This window comes from Stegodyphus dumicola, chromosome 2, assembly GCF_044657685.1.
Source record: "Stegodyphus dumicola isolate Sdum_Otavi_A_Nest chromosome 2, ASM4465768v1".
Lineage (NCBI taxonomy): Eukaryota > Metazoa > Arthropoda > Arachnida > Araneae > Eresidae > Stegodyphus > Stegodyphus dumicola.
This window is the reverse complement of record NC_140769.1, coordinates 149,535,340-149,555,242: the sequence shown is the minus strand read 5'-3', so window position 1 is coordinate 149,555,242 and position 19,903 is coordinate 149,535,340. Positions and strand designations below refer to the sequence as shown.

General features: G+C 32.3%; 1 protein-coding gene across 1 annotated transcript in view; it reads left to right on the top strand.

The window, feature by feature from the left end:
- Positions 1–574: 574 nt before the first annotated feature.
- The window catches only part of Ttc19 (tetratricopeptide repeat domain 19), a 31,398-nt gene continuing 12,069 nt past the window's right edge, over positions 575–19,903 (top strand). The window contains exon 1 of the mRNA XM_085811247.1: positions 575–813. Within this exon, the coding sequence (XP_085667373.1) occupies positions 638–813 (176 nt within the window). The 5' untranslated portion in view covers positions 575–637. The remainder of the gene's footprint in view (positions 814–19,903) is intronic.

Below are 19,903 nucleotides of genomic sequence, written 5' to 3'. Positions count from 1 at the left end.
TAAAGTGGATTGCCTTAGTTTCTACAACAGCAAATTTTTAAACATTACTGTAAAAAATATCAACAGCAAATTTAAAAAGACAACAGCAAATTTTTTAACATCACTGTAAAAAATATCTTCTCTTTTAATTATAATAAATAATGAGATAATGCATGGATGAATTGTTAATTATATGATAACTATGCATTTATAAAAAGTTTTTAATAATGAACTATAAATAATATTAATTATCGATGTATTGTTTTTTAAAAGATTTACAAATCTTAAGCTTGCGTTCTGTTGTGTTAAATATATTCTCTTCATCTTAAATCTTCTGAAATTTAACTAGATAAACGCGGATTTATAAAGGTAAATTATCTATTTGCCATCTACCAGGAAACCGAAAAAACTACCTAATATTCCCCTGAAAGTAACCGCAGAAACTAAGGCAATCCACCTTTGCAAATTTCTGAACTTCCTAATGTAAACAAACATCGCTCACTGGCGTTCCTCAGAAAACCATTCTAATTTTCCCTACTCCCCGATGAAAATAATAGAATCGCCTCTCTCATAGGCTGTCGTTTGGGATGTAGACGCTAGTATGAGGATCTACTGCGAACAAGAACTCTTGTTTATGGCAAAGCGGTAAACTGTAAATATGTATTGTTTACGATTGTTCCTAAGTCGTCTGAAAACGACTCGATTACTGCAATGCCGAAAATTTTATTCTTCTTGCAAGTGTAATGAATGTGAAGGAAGATATTTTAAGTATGGGCATCGACGATCTTCTGTTTTTAACATCAAAATTCAAGAAACGAAAGGCCATTCTTTCAGGTATCACGAATTGTAGAGTTATCATACATCTATATTTTGAGTTATCATACAACTATATTTTGTACGAATAGTTTCTGTTTGGAAAATTATGTCCATGCGCTATTTTAGTAATTTACCGTAATTTTTACAGAGTGTTCGGATTTTCAATTACAAATGAAACGCCGGATTCATTGTTGGATAAAATAAATCAAATGAATGGTGCCGTATTTTTAGGATAGACTGGATATAATATTGTATTTATCGGAACCGTAATATTTTTCCATAGTTTTAAGTATAATTATTGGAGTATAATAATGTAATGGTAGAAGTGACATATATATTAACCCAAACGCTATTAAAATTCTGAGATGTGTAATAAATTGATACTCTTAACATATATTTCGATTTGCAATATCCTTAACCAACATATATAACTTGTACCTAAGTAATTATGATCTTTCCTCTTATTATATTATACTTTCACGCATGAGTTTGGTGTCTGTGCTTTGTGAATTTTTAAATTTTGTCTTCAATTGCACTACAGCCTATTACAGGCCATGGCGGTCTCAACAAGCTTCCTCCAACGGATCCGATTTGTTACTATGATCTGTCAATGATTGATTTTTAAAATCTGCCTCCACACAATCTATCCATCTTGTATGAGGTCGTCCTCTTTTCGTGGTATCGTCTACACTTGCAAAGGTCACCTTTTTAACAGGGTTCAAGTTGTCACATTTAAAAATATGTCCAAACCACCTGATATAATAAGATTAGATGACTCTGATAATATTAGGTTGTTTATATCTTTTGTAAATTACATGATTAAACAAATTTCTCCATCATCTAAAAATATATGGCCCAGGCTATGTATTTTTCGGAGTATTTTCCTTTCAAAGATTAGAAGTGCTTGTGTTTTTTTTTAATGGCCATTCACTACCATACAATATTATAGGTCTATTAAGAGCTGCATGTTTAGTTTTTTCTTGAAGTTTAATAATTTTTTAAAACAATGATAACATTTATTGGCTTTAAATAATCTATTGTCAATTTCAGGTTTAATATTCTTATCATTAGAGATGATAGTACCAAGATATTTAAACTGAGCAATGCCCTCAAAAGTATAAGAGTTTATTGGAAGGGATTATGTTTTCTACTTATTACCAACATAAATTGTAAAATTTATTTTACTTTCATTAATTGTTAGTCCAATGTCTGTGGCAGAAGACTTGGTAAGATCCTAGTATATGATGCAGTCTTGGTGCGATTTTGAAAATTATCACCAACACCAAAAATGACCCAAAGAACGTCTATGTGTATACTATACACTATATACTATCACTATATATTCTTTGAATACCCGTTTACTACTCATTGTATGTGTTTTTACTGCTCATCATAAAAGTAGCCAAATCCGGCGTGCACCGGATACTAGGATTAAACCGTAGACTAGAGAAATAAAAGTCTCCACACAACAACCTGTTTACTTCTGGCAATAAAGATGATGTCATTATGTTGGAGTTTAGTATTACGAATGGAAGCAAAAAATAAGAAACATCATCTGTATTAACATATATTTATTAAGCACACAAAAAGAACATGGTAAAAAGTATATGCTAAAGAAACTATAGGAACAACTGCTGAAACCATTGCCAGAAAAAAGAATCTGTTGCTACACAGGTTGCAGAAATATAATCACAAATATAAAAGTTATATGTAATACTCCTCCTTGATTAAATTTCTGTCAGTCCTATACTGAATCTTTGGTTATACAAGGCTTTCTTTTACACTCTCTTAGTTAACATGTCTACTGCATTTGAACTGGAGGGCATGTAGGTAAAGTTCAACAACTTCTCTTCAACCTTCTGTCCTAAGAAAAATTGCCCGAGTTCAACATATATACAGTCAAAAGTCGTTAATCCGGACTCGGCGGGACTTCAGCGATTCCGTATCATAGATCACCAGTTTAAATCTCGTAAGATGGCATGCAGAAATTCTAAAATTAAAAATATGAAACCGTAATTTATGAAATAAAGAACAATTATGATCTAAAGGGTATCAAAATTTACAAAAAAAAAAAAAAAAAAAAAAGGTTAATATTTATTTGTTTACTTTATTAAACATTTCTTTCAATGTAAGTTGTTTAAGTTGCTTCGTTTTACGTGATAACACTTTCTCTTTAATTCTATAAACAGACATAATTTCTTGTTCAGTTACAAAGTTCCGCTGTTCAAGTCCCGTAATTGCTGTGCCGAGAATACCGACTAACTTGTCAATCGAAATTTTTTCGTTTTCACTAACCTCTGTCACCTTCTTCATGTCTTTATCCATTTTTTGCGGCAATTCCACTTTTTGTTTGATGGACATCGAAACATACTTTCATTTTGTAGATCCTTTGGGAGCTCCAGCATCGGAAAATCTATTTGACATAATTGAAAGTTCAAGTTTACTTTTATAAAATTGCTCTTACATTCTGCAAAAAATAATAAGCTGGATCCAATTCAAAGATTAAGGAACAACGCAATCATCAACATTAACTGAAATAGATAATTAGATAATTTTAGCTTATACCGATCGTTATACATTAAACACACATGCGAAAACGTATTCTGCGTTTGCGCATACGTATATGCGCAGTCGTAAAGGTCTTACGCGCATGCGTAAATGCCTATGCGCATGTGTCAACGTAGCGCGCAGAAAGTTTTTAGCTGTGAGGTCCGGATTATGGGTGTCCGAATTAACGACTTTTGCCTGTATTACACTGTGAAGCATACCTGCTAACTTTTACGAATTTTTCATAATTTTTACGAAAATGTGTTTGTCTTTACGATTTTATGATCGTAATCCATTTTTTACGATTTTTTTCCTTTTTCAAGTGTTTTTAGTGTTTTTTGTCGAAATTTTAGAATTTTTCTCCAATTCAGCGATTTTTGCCAATTGCATCATGTTTTACCGCCAACTACCGACTACTTGAAAGCTAGTAACCTGCGGTTTCTCCCAACTCGCCGCTTTACCAGCTAATCCAATGCGCTGAACTTGTTTCTCCCACTCTTTTCTTTGTGGGTGCCAGATTATTTTTTTAGCGTGGATTTTCGCATTCTTTTTTTTTTTTTTTTTTCGTTTGCACGTGTTACGAATTTTCTTAATATATCGTTGTTACGAAATGAGTTAAAAAAAAACATATTCTCAATATTTTCGGCCTGCCTACAAAGCCGAATTTCCAACAATTAAAGAATCCTTCAAAGGAAATAACTATGCATTTTGCAACGTGTGCGTGTGTGACTTCATAATAAGTCACGGTGGAAGAAGCGACATTGTGAAGCATGTTAAGTCTAAAATGCATGAAGTTAATGCTTCGGCTTCGACAACGTCAAAGAAAGTAGATGATTTTTTTTTTTCAAATTCGGCTACGAATTCGGATGCTGATGTTATTTTGGCAGAGTGTTTGTTTACTGCATTCCTCATCGAACACAACGTGCCGCTAAGCACTGCCGATCACGCCGGCCAACTTTTCAGATGGATGTTTCCTGACTCCAAAATTGCTCAGAAATATGCTTGTGCTCGCACGAAAACATCTTCTATTGTGAACGAAATTGCTTGCGATGCACAAAGTAAAACGATAGCTGCACTCCAGAATTCAGCATTTTCGGTGTCAATTGATGGCAGCAACGGCAGCGATTGGAAGCCCCAGCGATTTACCCCAGCGTTGTCACATATTTCTGTGATGTTTCTAATGAAATGAAAACTCATCTTTTGCGTCTGCCATTGTTAAATGGAGACGCTACGGGGGAAAATATTGCCTCTTTGGTAATTAATGAGTTGAAACAACTTAACATCCCAATATCAAACTGCATTTCATTTGGTGCAGATAATGCTCATGTCATGGTGGGTGACAAAAAGGGTGTAGCCTCTTTCCTCAAAAAAGAACAAAATGAATTAATTGTTATTGGATGCCCATGCCACTTAATTAATTTGGCAGCAGAAAAAGCTGCAGCTGCTTTACGGTTAAATATTGACCAGCTTCTGATTGATGTGTTTTTCTATCTGGAAAAAAGTGTAAAAAGGAAAGAAAACCTAAAGAATTTCCAAGAACTGTGCTCTGGTGAAATAAGAAAAATTCTGAAACATGTATGCACGAGATGGTTATCCTTAGGCAGAGCACTAGGAAGGTTTATTGAACAGTGGGATGCATTGCTAAAATATTTCCACGAAGAGACCAAAATGAAACCACAGATCCCATCAAATTTGTCGGCATATAAGATTCCGAAAACCAACTTTGCTTCTAATCAAAATGCTTTAAAAGGAAAAGGCCAACACACAGAATCAAACCCTTTAAAAAGAAAATGCTTAGAAGACTCCTCAAAGGTCAACTTTGTTAAAGAAGTGTAAGGGAAGAAGAAACAGTCTTTCTATTAGCCGGGAGGAAAGGATTTTCTATCTTCTTTCTTCGGATTTGAACAAAGCATATTGTAGTTTTGTGTTAAGTACCATTAAGATTTTTAAAGAGTAAATACCCTTCTACAATCAGCTTCGCCAAAATCTCCCCTGCTTATCCAAATTCTTAATGATCTTTGGAAAGAACTTTATACTAAGTTTGTAAAACCGTCCGTTGTGAAAAACAGTGTGTTGATTCGTGTTGCCTATAATAGTTTGGCAAATCAAAAGGATGAAAATGATCTTATAATTGGAAATCAAACCAGGGAACTTGTAAATTCTTTGAAAGATTATGAGAAAAAAGAATTTTTTCAATGTGTTGGAAAGTACTTTTCCTCAGCCTGTGATTACATTGTAAGGAAGTTTCCTTTGCAAAATGAAGTTCTTTTAAATGCTGAAGTGGCAAATTTGAAACAAAGTGAAAATTCATCTTTTGAAAATATTCGTTTTTTTATTGATAAATTTCCATTTTTGTTAACAATTAAAGAAAATGAATGCCATAGTGATGCTTTAGATGAACTACAGAACCAATTTTCTGCTGCACAGTTTGAAGACTTTGCCAGTTCTGGAGAAGATAGACTTGATGTCCTCATTGATACCTTAAAAAGAATAAAAAGAGCTGATGGAACACCAAAATATGATAGACTAGCAAGAGTTTTATGTGCTGTTCTCGTAATTCCACACAGTAATGCTGAGTGCGAGAGAGTCTTCAGTGTTGTGAAGAAAAACAAAACTGTGTTTCGTTCTTCAATTTCACCAAAAACTCTAGAAAACATTTTAATTGCTAAATGTTATGAGGAAACTAATTGTTATGACAGGAAATTTTTCCAAGAATTTTTGGCTAAAGCCAAAAAATGCACTCTTAATTCATTGCAATAATTTTTTTCTGTAACATTAAGTTCTTGTTTTATGTTTCCTAATAAATTTTTTAGTTACTACTTAATTGAGATTTACTAATGTAAGTACAATTTTCTTTTTTCTATTTGTATAAATTGTTATTTTTTTAATATCAAAGCATGATATTAATTCTTCGTGTTCTTCTGAATTTTGGAGAAATCTTCTGAATTTTTATCTTTAGAGGTTGGCAGGTATGCTGTGAAGTAATATGATTTTTAGCTAAAGAAATTGCACCGTTATTATAAATATGCATGTTTTGTAGAAAGTTAATAAAATGTTCTGCCACAAAATTTTGGAACCGTAGCACTTCATCAGCTGCATGACACATTGAGAAGTACTCAGTTTAATTGTCGATGAGGCAGTCAACTGTTGCTTCTTACTTCTCCATGACACAGCTCCACCTGCTAGCAATGCAGCATAGCAACTAAATAATTGTCTGTCGATTTTATCACCAGCCCTATAGAAATCACAGGAACACTTTAAAATCCTTTCTTGTCTTTTGGAAAGTCAGTTTTAATTCTTTGATCTATTTTAGGTAATGAAGAATATGTTGTATTCTAGCCTAGTATTCCTTGCTGGGACAATTATTGAACTGACTTATGTAAATGGTATCAAAGGCTAAATCAGGCCTTGTTCTTCCTGCCAGTTGCAAAAGCCGTTCAACAGCCTACTTGTATTTTAGTGCTCTTTCAGCACCCAACATATTATCCTTAATGGCTGGTGTATATTTCATACCTAATGGTATTGATCATTAGGTACCTAATGGCTCCTTTAGTATCTAGATAGTCTTTAACATCCTATCTATTGTATCTATTATAATCAAAAGGATGAAAATGATCTTATAATTGGAAATCAAACCAGGGAACTTGTAAATTCTTTGAAAGATCATGAGAAAAAAGAATTTTTTCAATGTGTTGGAAAGTACTTTTCCTCAGCCTGTGATTACATTGTAAGGAAGTTTCCTTTGCAAAATGAAGTTCTCTTAAATGCTGAAGTGGCAAATTTGAAACAAAGTGAAAATTCATCTTTTGAAAATATTCGTTTTTTTATTGTTAAATTTATAATATTTCCTGTCGTGGAAGTTTTTTCTTCAAATATGACATCTCAGGAACAGATTACTGTGCTGGTTTCCTTGATGTAAATGTTATACCTTTCATCTCCATTGTACCCAAGAAGATAGCCTTTAGATGCCTTTTTATCTATCTTTCCCCTCTTTTGAACTGAAACATGAGCATAGCAGGCTGTTTCATTGATACATATATATTTTACTCCAGGTTTCTTTCCCATCCATAAGGACTTAAATTAGGAACTGAAGACTTGCCCACCCTATTTAGTATGTAATTTTAAGTGCTAACGAATGCTGCCCGTAGGAAAGCTGGAAAGTCTACTTCATCATTATATTTAGAGTTCTGGCCGTTTCAAGAACTATTATGTTGTCTCGTTCAGCCCTTCCATTTTGTTCTGGTGTATATGGGGCCTCTGCTTGTTCCATGCTTGTTCAAGATCTTTCGAACTGCTTGGTTGTCAAACTCTCCACCATTGTCGCTCAGGAATTATACAATAAGTTGTTAGCATGAGCTATGAAATTTTCAAGCTTATTCTTTACTTCTGATTTGTACTTTAAGAAATAACAGCATCGACTTTTGGTGTAGGCATCTTTGAAGATTGTAACAATTCTCCAGCTTTTGTAACCTTTTTTCTGTTTCCTAACTTTAAATGGTGAGCTTTTCAACATACACAGGCTTCACATAATTTCATATCAGACTTAATCTTTGTATTCAACTCTTCCTTATGAATGGCCTTTACATGCTTTTTATCTTGGTGATTCCATCGTTCATGATAAAGTTGAAGAGTTCATTCATTATTCTTGGTCACATTTATGTCAATGCGAGTTCCAGGAATTAAGGCTTTCATCATGGCTTTGAAGAGACCCCATGTAGAATTCTTGTACCATGCAGAACTATTTTACCATGTGTTTTTAAATAGCAGTCCTTAACATGTTGAGCGCCACACGTATTTCTTAGGCAATCCTGTTCAGGCTACGCGTGCCGCTTAAAAGCGCTGGTATTGTAGGGCTAGTGCTTCTTATCACAGTAAAAGACTTAGGTACTTTTCCGTTTTGCCGGCGCAAGCGATAAAGTCGCCAGTAATGGTACAACCGATGCAAACGAAATATCATCGCTGGTAACCTTTAACTTCTACATTTTCAAAACAAGTCGCAGCCATTTCTTATCAGATTGATTGTTTCTTTCAATACTGACATACAATTACATAGAATTTTTACCAGATAGCTTAATTTTATGCCCTAAGGCTATTCGCAGGTGGTAATTAAGTCAATTAGGATGCATTAATGCGACTCGCCCGATAGCGAAAATATAGAAAAAGCAAAGTCAAGGGTTAAATTCATCAATTCTAATGAGCGAAGTAAAGCACTGCGGTTTTAATTTTTGAGTAAGCTATTCGTACGAACTGAAATAATTCGTGCATTTAAACTTGTATTTCAAATCAAGATTTAAATTGAAATTAATGTAGATAATTACTGAGAGAATTAGATTTTTGTTTCGTAGTTTACGTGAGATGAGATCACTTGGGGTTATGTGATATGAACCAGCGAATCATGATGTTGTACGATGAAAGCATAACAAATTCTTAAATTCATGTCTTTTCACAAATTTATTGGCTTTTTTACAAAATTTTAAACGACATTAAAATATTTATCACTTCAAAATAAAAAATTCTTAGTACTAAAATTTGTCAACACTTTATGTGTATACTGTGTGTTTTCGCCAATAAAGTCTAGTTGGCGGGATTTGCGCTGGCGAAACGGAAAAGTACCAAGACTTACATTTGGAATGGGATTCCTATAGGCATTCATTCAACACATTACGCACCAAGTCTGTTTTGTAAATAGTTAAATTTTATACAAAGCAGAAAATTAGCATTACTGAATTCCAGAAAGAATTAGCGCTATCCCTTACAGGTTGTGAAAAAGAAGACATTCCATCAAACAGAAATGCAAGAATAAAAAATGACAACGTAAACTCCAAAGAAAACCGGGAAAAGTCTCTGAAGTATGGAAACATTGTAAATTATGTTATGATAAAAATGCATCAGAAGCTGCTAGATTAATGGCCAGAAAGCTGTAATGGAGAACCATTTTTATATTTACCGTGTTTCAATGAAATCCATTAGTCCTGTAATGAATCAAAATTCAGTAAATTTTAAATAAATTTTCTGTAATTCCATAAAACGGTGTAAATTTTATAGTTATATATCATGTTACATGCTGTCAGCCAGCGGCTGTTAATGCGGTCTGAACGGAAAGTCCAGTGTCAGCCACAGATGGCTGACGTGGCGCTCAACGTGTTAAATGTTGATTCAAACACACTATTATGGTTTTTATCTTGAGTTGCTAACACAGAAAATAGATTTTTATGTATTTCTAGAACATACCAGATATTTTCAAGATTTTTGAGATTCATCCCATTTGCAATGGTCATTATCTTGATAGTGCCTTATCTTAGTTGCTGGTAATGACTTCTCATTTGCTACCGTGATGCTACGAGGAAGCTCAAAATTTTCAAAGTAGTGAGTGCTATTGACAACAAGTTTTGATGCTCCATTGTCAATATTTTTATTCATCAGAATCAGATTCAATCATCAGAATTTGTTTCAGCAAAAAATATTGCCTCATCTACAGCTAGGGAGTGTTATATTTGCAGCAACATTATTCTTACCTCCTTTATTTGGCCGTTGTATGTAGACTCAGCTATCCAGTCCTTGTATGTTCTGACCCGGTGTTCTCTCTGTTGGCACTTGCCGTTGTTTTTCTTGCTAGGGGCTGGTTACTGTTTAGATTTTGATTTTGTTATAAATGCTTCCTGATTAAAGTTTCTACAAAATTTGAATCTTTTTTTAATTCTTTTTCATGGGTGTACAGTTGTGTGGTTAATTTATCTAGAGTTCTCTTTTCATCACTATGAAGTAACCAACTTGATAACTGGGAGGAAGAGAATCTGATATTTTACAAATTAACAGCATCTCTGGGAGTCTGCTTTCTTCCTTATTTTAAGTGTACTGTTCATTTCATAATTTTTTTTCGATTTTGATAAATGAGCTGCCATTTCATCATTTGAAGAACTGTAAACCTATGTTGTGAAGTTTGTTATCAGACAAATCTTTGAATATTTTGTGAAGTTCGAGCCAAATTCCTCTTGCGCTATCAAATCTCATCACCTTTTGTAAAGTATCTTCGGTCGTGGAGTTCATAAGAACCACCATAGTGTAATTATTGACTTTAATAAAAACCTTGATGTCATCTCTGTATCTGTTTTGAATCTCTTTGGCAGTTCTTGATCACTGGCATTTTCAATTTTCTGTTCACGACTTCGTGATAACTCGATACGAATTTAATTTGATAGTTCCAAATAGGCTAGTAATTTTTCTGCATAATGTTTTAACTGCTATCTTTGCAGGTTCCATTTTTGCAAATTAATTTGCAGACTTATGTGAGGCTCAAGAACTGTCGCAATAGGCTTACAAACTGCCATTAACTTTTATCCCCACTTTGCTTCTAAATATTTCCTATGCAGTTAGAGTGTCCTGAGCCCATAATGTGTTAGAGTCTAACGTTATGAATGGAGACAAAAATAAAAAAACATCGTCTGTATTAACATGTATTTATTAAGCACACAAAAAGAATATGGTAAAAAGTATACAGTAAAGGAACTATAGCGATAACTGCTGAAACCATTGCCAGAAAGAAAAGAGTGTGTTAGAGTCTAATGTTATGAATGAAGACAAAAATAAAAAAACATCGTCTGTATTAACATGTATTTATTAAGCACACAAAAAGAATATGGTAAAAAGTATACAGTAAAGGAACTATAGCGATAACTGCTGAAACCATTGCCAGAAAGAAAAAATTAAAAGCCGTGCAAAATATAATGAGAACTATAATCACAAATATAAAAGTTTTTTGTAACACATTTAGCATACGCTAGTAATTGTATAGATCTCTGAAAGATGGTACCAGTAGTTATAACTTCTTAATAGTTTATTTAGCTAGATTAATATTTTTCAAAGCTAATTTTGCAAAAGGGAAAATCCATTTTTCAGAATGGTTTCACGCTAAAAGTTCTATAAAAGAGCAATCAAGCAATAAAACTTAAATAGCGAGAAATATTGGTAATGGACGACTTCATAATAAAACTCTTTACCTTATCTTGTCATTCTCACAAAAACCCTTCTGTAATTCATCCTCCCCACACCACACAACAAGCTGTTTTCAAAAGGGGGCATTGCACAAACTTATCATCACATGCAAATCCAGCATCAACCACAATCATGGAATACCAGTATCATAAAATGGGGAGAAAAGAGATGCATGATGCCTTTAAGGTTCTTAAGTATTAATGCAACCACTTTGGTGCAATCTGGTGATTTTTTACAGGTAAAAAGATAAAAGTTACTTAATGGATACAAGCTGGTGGTTTTTGCGACTTTTTAAAAGATTTCCAAAACTATCAATATTTACATAAGTTGACAAGCATTATCAACATATGAAAATGAAACATACTTTAGTAGTTTAAAATAAGAATTTTAATTATTAAATTTTTAAAAATAAAACATTTCTCTCCAAATCTTTATGTGATTTTTTTTTTGGGGGGGGGGCCTATGCAACAATCTGTTTACACTTAAAAAACATCAGAGAATTGCAATGATATGGCATAGCACAAACTCTGCTGACATCAGCTACTATCTCTCAAATGTATCTCCTCATTGTGCTTTTTAGAGATTTTGCATCAAAATTCTCTGTTCTTGAAGAAATTTTACTGAAGTTTCTTACATTGCTGACAAATTCCACAAATGCATATTTTAAAATTAAATTTAAGGCATAAAATATTACTACAGTACAAAGTCCGTAATCCGGACTCGTCGGGACTTCGGTGATTGCGGATTATAGATCATCAATTTAAATCTGATAAGATGGCATGCAGAAATTATACAATTAAAAATATGAAACCATAAATTATGAAATAAAGAGCAATTATGATCTAAAGGGTATCAAAATTTACAAAAAGAAAAGCTTAATATTTATTTGTCTACTTTATTAAATATTTCTTTCAATGTAAGTTGATTAAGTTGCTTCGTTTTCAGTACTAAACACGCATGCGTAAAGCATAAAAAAAAAAAAGAGTTTGCGGCTTTGTGGTCTGGATAATGGACGTCCGGATTACAGACTTTGTACTGTATTTGTTTTTAAAAGACATTGAAATGCAACAAAAAGAATGCATGCGAAAATGTCAACATTGCTTGTCTGAAGGATTGTTATGAGCATGGTTGCCTGAAGAATTGCTGTGCCATGGTTACCAGAGTTTGTCACGTTCTGAAAATCTGACGCCTTCTATTATGGTAGTTGCAACAACACACTGGGTAATATCTGGTACCCTTTTAACCTGGTATTTTTCATGCCGGTATGAGATACCCACCAACCCAAACTTTAATGTTTCTTTGTAATCTTTTTGGAGAAATGATCAAGTCCTCATATAGCTGACTCTAAGGTCATAACCGTGAAGGGAAGGAACCTGTGGCTGAATTCTAAAAATAGTTCCTTGGAATATTGCCTCAATGGGTGTATTATATCCTGCACAAGTATTTGTGTTATAATTCTGCATACATGATCACACTTTCAAATTGCTCTCCCGATATGGTCCGTTATTGCAGTCATGATGACGAAATGCAACATTTAAGAAATTTATTAGATCTTTGGATGAAGAAAGTTTCAGCAAAGGTAATGAGGAATTAGATGAAGTAATCATGATTCATCTACTGAAATAGATTCGAGTTTAAAAGACGAAGATGTGGATTCTGACATAAATAATTATTTTACAGGAAGGGATAATAAAGCAGTCAAGAAAAAAAGAGAAATTCCTTCCTAATGTTAGAGTTTCTAAAAAAAAACATTATAACGAAACTCCCTGGAAATATATGTATTTCAAAAGATTTTGTTTCTCCTTCGGAAACTTGGAATTATCTCTCCTGAGCTAATTGAAACTTTTAACATCCAATCAATAAAAGAATAATTTTCCTGAGAGAGGGATTCAAAAGAGACAAACGAAAACTGAAATAAAAGCATATATTAAACTGTTATACTTTTGTGATGTATACAAATCATCCCATGTACACATAAAAGATTTCTGGGCAACAGAAGACACTGGAATAGAAATATTTTGCACAGCTAAGTCTGCAAACCACTTTAATTTTCTAATGAGATGTCTACACTTTTAGACGAGGTTATCATTTTTGGCCTTCACACCACCTGTGAAGCCAGGTGGTGTGAAGGCCAAAGCCAAAGGTTTATAAAAGATATGCTGTGCTGTAATAAAAAGGGCAGAAAAACTAAATTTATTTGTGAAAGTTGTCATGAACATATGCAGAGAATGGGCAAAGTAAATGAAATAACCTTTTTAACTATGTTTACAATTGTAACCACCCCCCTTTTTTTTTTGGTACTTTCATGTATAGATTTTGAGGTAGAAAAACTGTTGAAACTCTCTTGGGTATGAGATACTCTGCATGAGTAACTCCGCTTATTTTTGTCATATGTGTAATGCCAAGTTAGCCGTACTACATTATGTGCAAGCAGAAGGCTAAATCAGAGATGAGGACAGCACAACTGCATTATATGGTCCACTGCTATGTTAAAATGCTGAAATTCTTATAGGAGAAAATGTCTGGAGAAATGGAAAACCATCATTAAATCCATCATCATTGGCATCTGATGTTTTACTTTACAGTTTGATTGGAAAATGTTCCATTTGTTTTACTTGCTTGGTAACAATTTTTTTTCCCCCATTTTGGTGTACATACAAATTTTGAATTTTGGCTGAATTTTTGAAGAAGAAAGATATTGCTGGCTTATACGTGGATCAGCTTATATCTGGAAATATACAGTACATGGTGATAAAATCTCTGAGGTATTCGACAGTAATCTGAAATCTATTAATCTACTAATTTTTTCTCAAGTGTTTTGTCAATATTTTGCTTTTAAGAAATGTGGTAACATTCTGAATTGGATATGAACCTGGCAGCTGGCCTTCACAGCAAAAGCACATCAGATGCAACAGAAAATGAGCCGGTTGCTTTCTCACTTTAGGTACACGTAATAACAAGGTACAAAGTATACGCACTTAGCTGGTAGCCTCCCAAAGGCTGGTGTTTAATAAAGTTGATACAAGTAAATACGAAACGAAATTTGCTGAAGCATTCTGATGCTACTTGAATCTGATAGGCAAGAAGTTTTCTGGAAAAATCTGTCTCTCATGAGCATGCAGATGCTTTTAAATCAGAAAGCTTCTACATTCCCCAAAACTCCCCAGAAGAAATGAGAAAAATCTACAACCATGCCAAGAACAAAACAATATAAAAATTTCTATCATTTCCCAATTACAATTCAATCTTTTAAATTTAAATTTTTCTGCCAAAAAACTTGCCAAGGGAAATAACACTTTCCATGGGAAAATTCCTGCTTCCAGAAATGGGTGGGAAAAACATGCATCATCTGTCAGAAATCTACTCTAAAAGCTAAAAAACTGCACTTCTAAATGGAAAATTTTTAGTCGGAAGATCTGTGCCATTTCTGCTGAAAGTACATGTTTAATTGTGTATAACTTCTCAAGCAATTAAGCTACCCTAAAAAATATAATTATACCAGAAAGCCACAGATTTTCTCTACAAAAGTATATAAATTTCAATTAGTTAAATTAGTAATTTCTATTTTTAAATTGAGATAATACTTCAGAAATACTTTAACACAGAATCAAAGCCATTTTGAGTTTTTCAAAAATTAACTACACTGAATTTAAAAAGTTGTCTGACTATAATTAACTTTACTTATTAAAATAAATACTAGTAAACATGCAAGCTGATTAAACCCTTAATTAATATTACTAATGAAGTGTGCAGTTGAAATTTAGAATACACTTTGAATGATTAGATTAATTAAGATACACAGCTCTAGGAAAACCTTTGAAAACTATAATGACAACATTAGACTGAAAAGGTCAATCTCCTATGCAATTTGGCAAAAATATTAGAGCAGTTTTTGGGCTCAATCACAACAAATTTTCCATCTAAGAGCCAACATTTCCTTCCAATCTTCCTATGAACTCTAAAATAGTCTCAACCTACTAGAGCCATGCAATAAAAAGAGATTGATTGATATCATTAAAGCAAAAGGGGATAAGGAGCATTGTACGGTATCCAAAAGAGGACTTTGTGCATGTTTATACAATGTTTCATCAGATGAGACAATCAGTAATGGAGGTTCTAGAGAGTATTTTTGACTATCCCGGGCGTTACTACTTATCAACACAAAATTGGCACTTGAGCCATAGTCTCTAATTTCACTTCCAAATTTCTGGCAATAGTAGAGCTACTTGACATGTATAAATCCCTTCTAATTTCTGAGCAAGCAAAAGGACTTGTCGTCTGTGACTCAGGGGCAGCTCTACAGGCAATCCTGTATGAAAGCTCCCTGATCACCAATTGGATCCACTTTTGCCTGAACGAGCTTCAAAAGAAGTTAGATAAGGTCTGCATTCTTCAATGTTTGCCATCGCGTGTCAACATCACAGATAAACTGGCAGAAGAGGCTCGAAATCTCAACAATAATAAAAACGTAAATGTCGCCATCTCTGGACACAATGGCAAATACAAATTGAAAGAACTTTCAATTGTAATAAAGCACCAGCTCCAAAAAATCAGTAGAGATCAATTTATAACTAAAACCATTGTCAGACTTAGAACTAGCCATCACATAAAATTAAAAATTGACAGAGAGGGTAGGAAAACCTACAGGAACTGTGATAACTGCCTAGACACAGAACTGACAATTGCACACATTTTTGACTATCTGGCCATCTCTGCTGAATTGCTAGAAATTAGAGTATTGTTTAAGAGACTGTACCTCTAAGATGATAGTATTTTGCAGAATAGGCTTTATCATACACATGATGACAACAGCAGTATTAATATTGCAAAATAACACTGACTAGAAATTACTGCATAATATGAAGCATAAATTTAATATATTATTCCTGTAAATTTTTAATTCATTAGAAGAAAATTTCTAATGTAGTATGCAATCTGTCACTCTTAGCTAGTTATTTATTTTTTAGATGACGGCACTAAAATTGGCTGCTGTTTTAATCGTCTCTTTTTCTATTTTTCACATGTATGAATATGAAAAAATTAAATCTTTTATTTTATGATTGAATTATGAAGCTTCTGAAGTGTGAATTACCACATCACAGAAACTTCCATGTTATTTCATGGAGATTAGTTAATTGCTGATCATGCTGTGCAACATTCATTATGGTTGAACAATTCATAAAAACAATCCTTTTAAGCAAAACTCCTTTTTAATTTAGGTTACTTCTTTTGTTTTATAAAATTGGAAGGAGTTTAATGGAGTTAACATTTTATTAAATTGATTCTTAATTATTTGTTTTTATTTTCATGTCTAAAAAAAGCATTTTAAGGGTACCATCTAAGAAATAACTAACTAAAAGTAGCAGATCATGTATTACATCATTATGGAAAATCTTATATGCACTATTAGTATCAGAGATAACTTGTAATTAAAATAGAAATAAAACAGAAAATTTTCTGACGAAGATCTTTCCAAAAAGTGAACGAAGTATGTATTCTTAAAACTGGTAGATATGGGGAGAATTTGTGTGTATGTAAAAATAAACTCAAACTTAATATGTCCGTAATTAATACATTACAAAGCAGGGAGCTTGATGTGTCTTTGTGACTTTTTAAAATTTGATGAAGCACTTTTTTTTTTAATGATAAAAAAAAAGAAAAAAAAAGTGTGATTTATCCCAGCTAAACTTAAAAATAAAGAATGAATAAAATAAAATAAATTGTAATAAATTTATAGTTTTGTTTTGATTCTGAACATTAGATACATCATATAATGTGAAATATAAAATACTGAATGTCTGCCAAACTCTCAAAATTTTCCATTTGCCATTAACTGAAGATCAACTGAATAAAACAGTATGATGTAGTTATATCTGCTGTAATTTTAGTTCTTTATTTTTCTTTTAAGTTTTGAAAGTTTTGAGTAATATTTCCATATTTTTAATATTCCATAAAATTTGTATTAACAGGGTTCATACGGTCCTGAAAAGTCCTTAATTTTGGCCAAAATCAGCAGAAGGTCCTTAACTTTAATCATCTGATATTTCTGTCTGTTTTTACAACTGCCATTTTGAGTGTGAATTAGCATTTTGAAGGAAAATTTTTGGTGATTCACTGACATATATAGTTAACTTTTGAATGGGTTATAATTTGTTTCTATTTCTAATATAAATGGTGGTATAGTCGAGTTTCTAAGCAAGAAGTGAAACATAAGCATTTTGAAATTCATTTTTCTTATTGAAGAGCTCTTAAACAACTTTTCACTTTTGGGGATGTGAATTCTTTTATTAAACAGTTCTAAATTTGGTGACTTAGCAACATTTTGGCAATTTTAAGATCAGTTTCTATAGAAAATATTTAATTCCGAGATCTGGGAATTTTTCGACAAATTTTTTTTAAAACATTGTAACATTGATAAATTTCATTAAAATAATGGTAATATATTGAAATTATATTTAAAAAATTACATTAAAATAAAACATTTTTATTTTTCTCTGTAATATTATAAAGGTCTATTTTGGCAACTTATACAATATTTTGAATCTGAAAAATAAACAAGGTATAATGCTATAAAGTACAGTTTACCAAATATGTCTTAGCAAAAGCAAAATTAGCTATGTAATGAATTAAAAATATCTTCTTTCTAATTTTTTCATAGTAAGAGTTTTTCCTTTGTAATTTTCTCATAATATTCAGAGTTCTCAGATTATGCATCAATTTTCTCTATAAAATTAATTTTACACTTTTTCCCTTAAAAAAAAAAAAAAAAAAAAATTCTGGCTGTTTGCTGTTACAGAATCGGTAGGAATAATTTTTCTTTAGGACTTTAAACTTTGTAGCCTGGAAAGTTTAGGAGTATTTGAAGGCTAGCTTTATAGACCCACGATTCTATAAGATTCGAGAAATATGTGACAAAATGAATAATGTCTCCATGGTATCAACACGTAATATATGCATTTTACAGAAAGTTTGCAATGAATTTCTTACTTTTTGGAGAACATCCCGAAGAACAATGAAAACATAATATATGACTGTTTTACTTGTAATACTAGAATCTTTATCATAACATGTTTATATTCCCTTTATTTTCTCTACTTTTCATTAGACACAAGCATGGAAAATATTTTTAAAAATATGCTTCTAATTTATGACATGGACAGGCGTGGAATAAAAAATTGAAAACGTACAATTTAAAAGATTCATCTAATATGTTTTAATGTATCATACACAGAGCTAGAGCTAGGAATTTTCCTACCTGATGCAATCTCTGTGGATCCTGAATTCTGCTGCCTAGTGCCTTTCTAAATTTTGCTTCCAATGCCTGCTCTAAATTCTAAAAGTTTTGCCATTTCTATATTTTGTTGCTTGATGTGTCACTAAAAATTTTGCCACACCAGCTCTGTAACCGACCCTTACCATATATATTTCATATTTCTTCTGAATGTTCATATTACTAAAGATATAAAATTAGCAGCTTTTTCTGCACATTCTAAGTTCATTCCTTTAGAATAACAGAAATCCTTATTTAAATCCGAAAATTCTAAAATGGAAAGGAATCATATTGAAGAAAGAAACTGAATACATAAAGATATGCACAGTTGTTATTATGTAAATTACCCTGTTGTTTATGATTTCAGCCTTTACTATAATTTCCCATTTCTGTTTCCTCATATGATAGAGTTATTGAGCCAGCTTAAATTAAAATTAAATTGCATACATAGTACCACTGTGTCCACATGCATCATGTCTTTCTATAAACAATGAATGACCACTAGTCCACATTTTTAGTTTGAATTTGACTATTCTTGTTTAATTATATCACACTGAGCTGTAATTGATTTTGTTTGCATCAGAACATACATTTATGTTTAAGTTCTTTTTAAATAAGAGGCTTATTTAAACCTTTCTGTCGGGGGGGGGGCGGTTTGGATTATTTGACATTTACCAGACCAAGTAAACCCTCATGGGTACATTGTGGAGAGGTTGACAAGTTAGGAGATAAAACAAAAACTAGTGAGAACACTAGGTTTGCGTATTGAGACAAATTTCTGATTGTTAGAAAAGATGCTTAGAGAGAAGGAAATCGATATAAATTAGCCAAAATGTCTGGCTTCAAATTAAAAAGAGGCATAAATATTTTGTTGAGTGTTCTTGTTTCAAAATATAAGTGTTTTCTAGCATTTAATGTGTAATTATCCTAATATCATTTAAGAATTAATGTCATAAATTACGTGTATTCTAAACTATGAAATTTTATTAGATTATGATTTAAATAGGGCTTTTTTAACAAATATTGTTATAAAATAAATAAAATTTAGTAGTAGCCATGTAAATCCATAATTATTAAGGTTATCTAACTACCTCACTTAATTATTTATAACTAACTGCTTATCCTTAAAAATTATCTCTGCATATTAAAGCGAGTTATTAAATTTCATTAATCCTTATTGTGGTTACAAGATAAAACACAAACATGTAAAAATTCATCTAAAACTTATTCTTTGCATCTAGTGAGACTTAAAATAATACAAAATAACTTATCACCTCTGGTGCTTTAGTGGCTTATTGA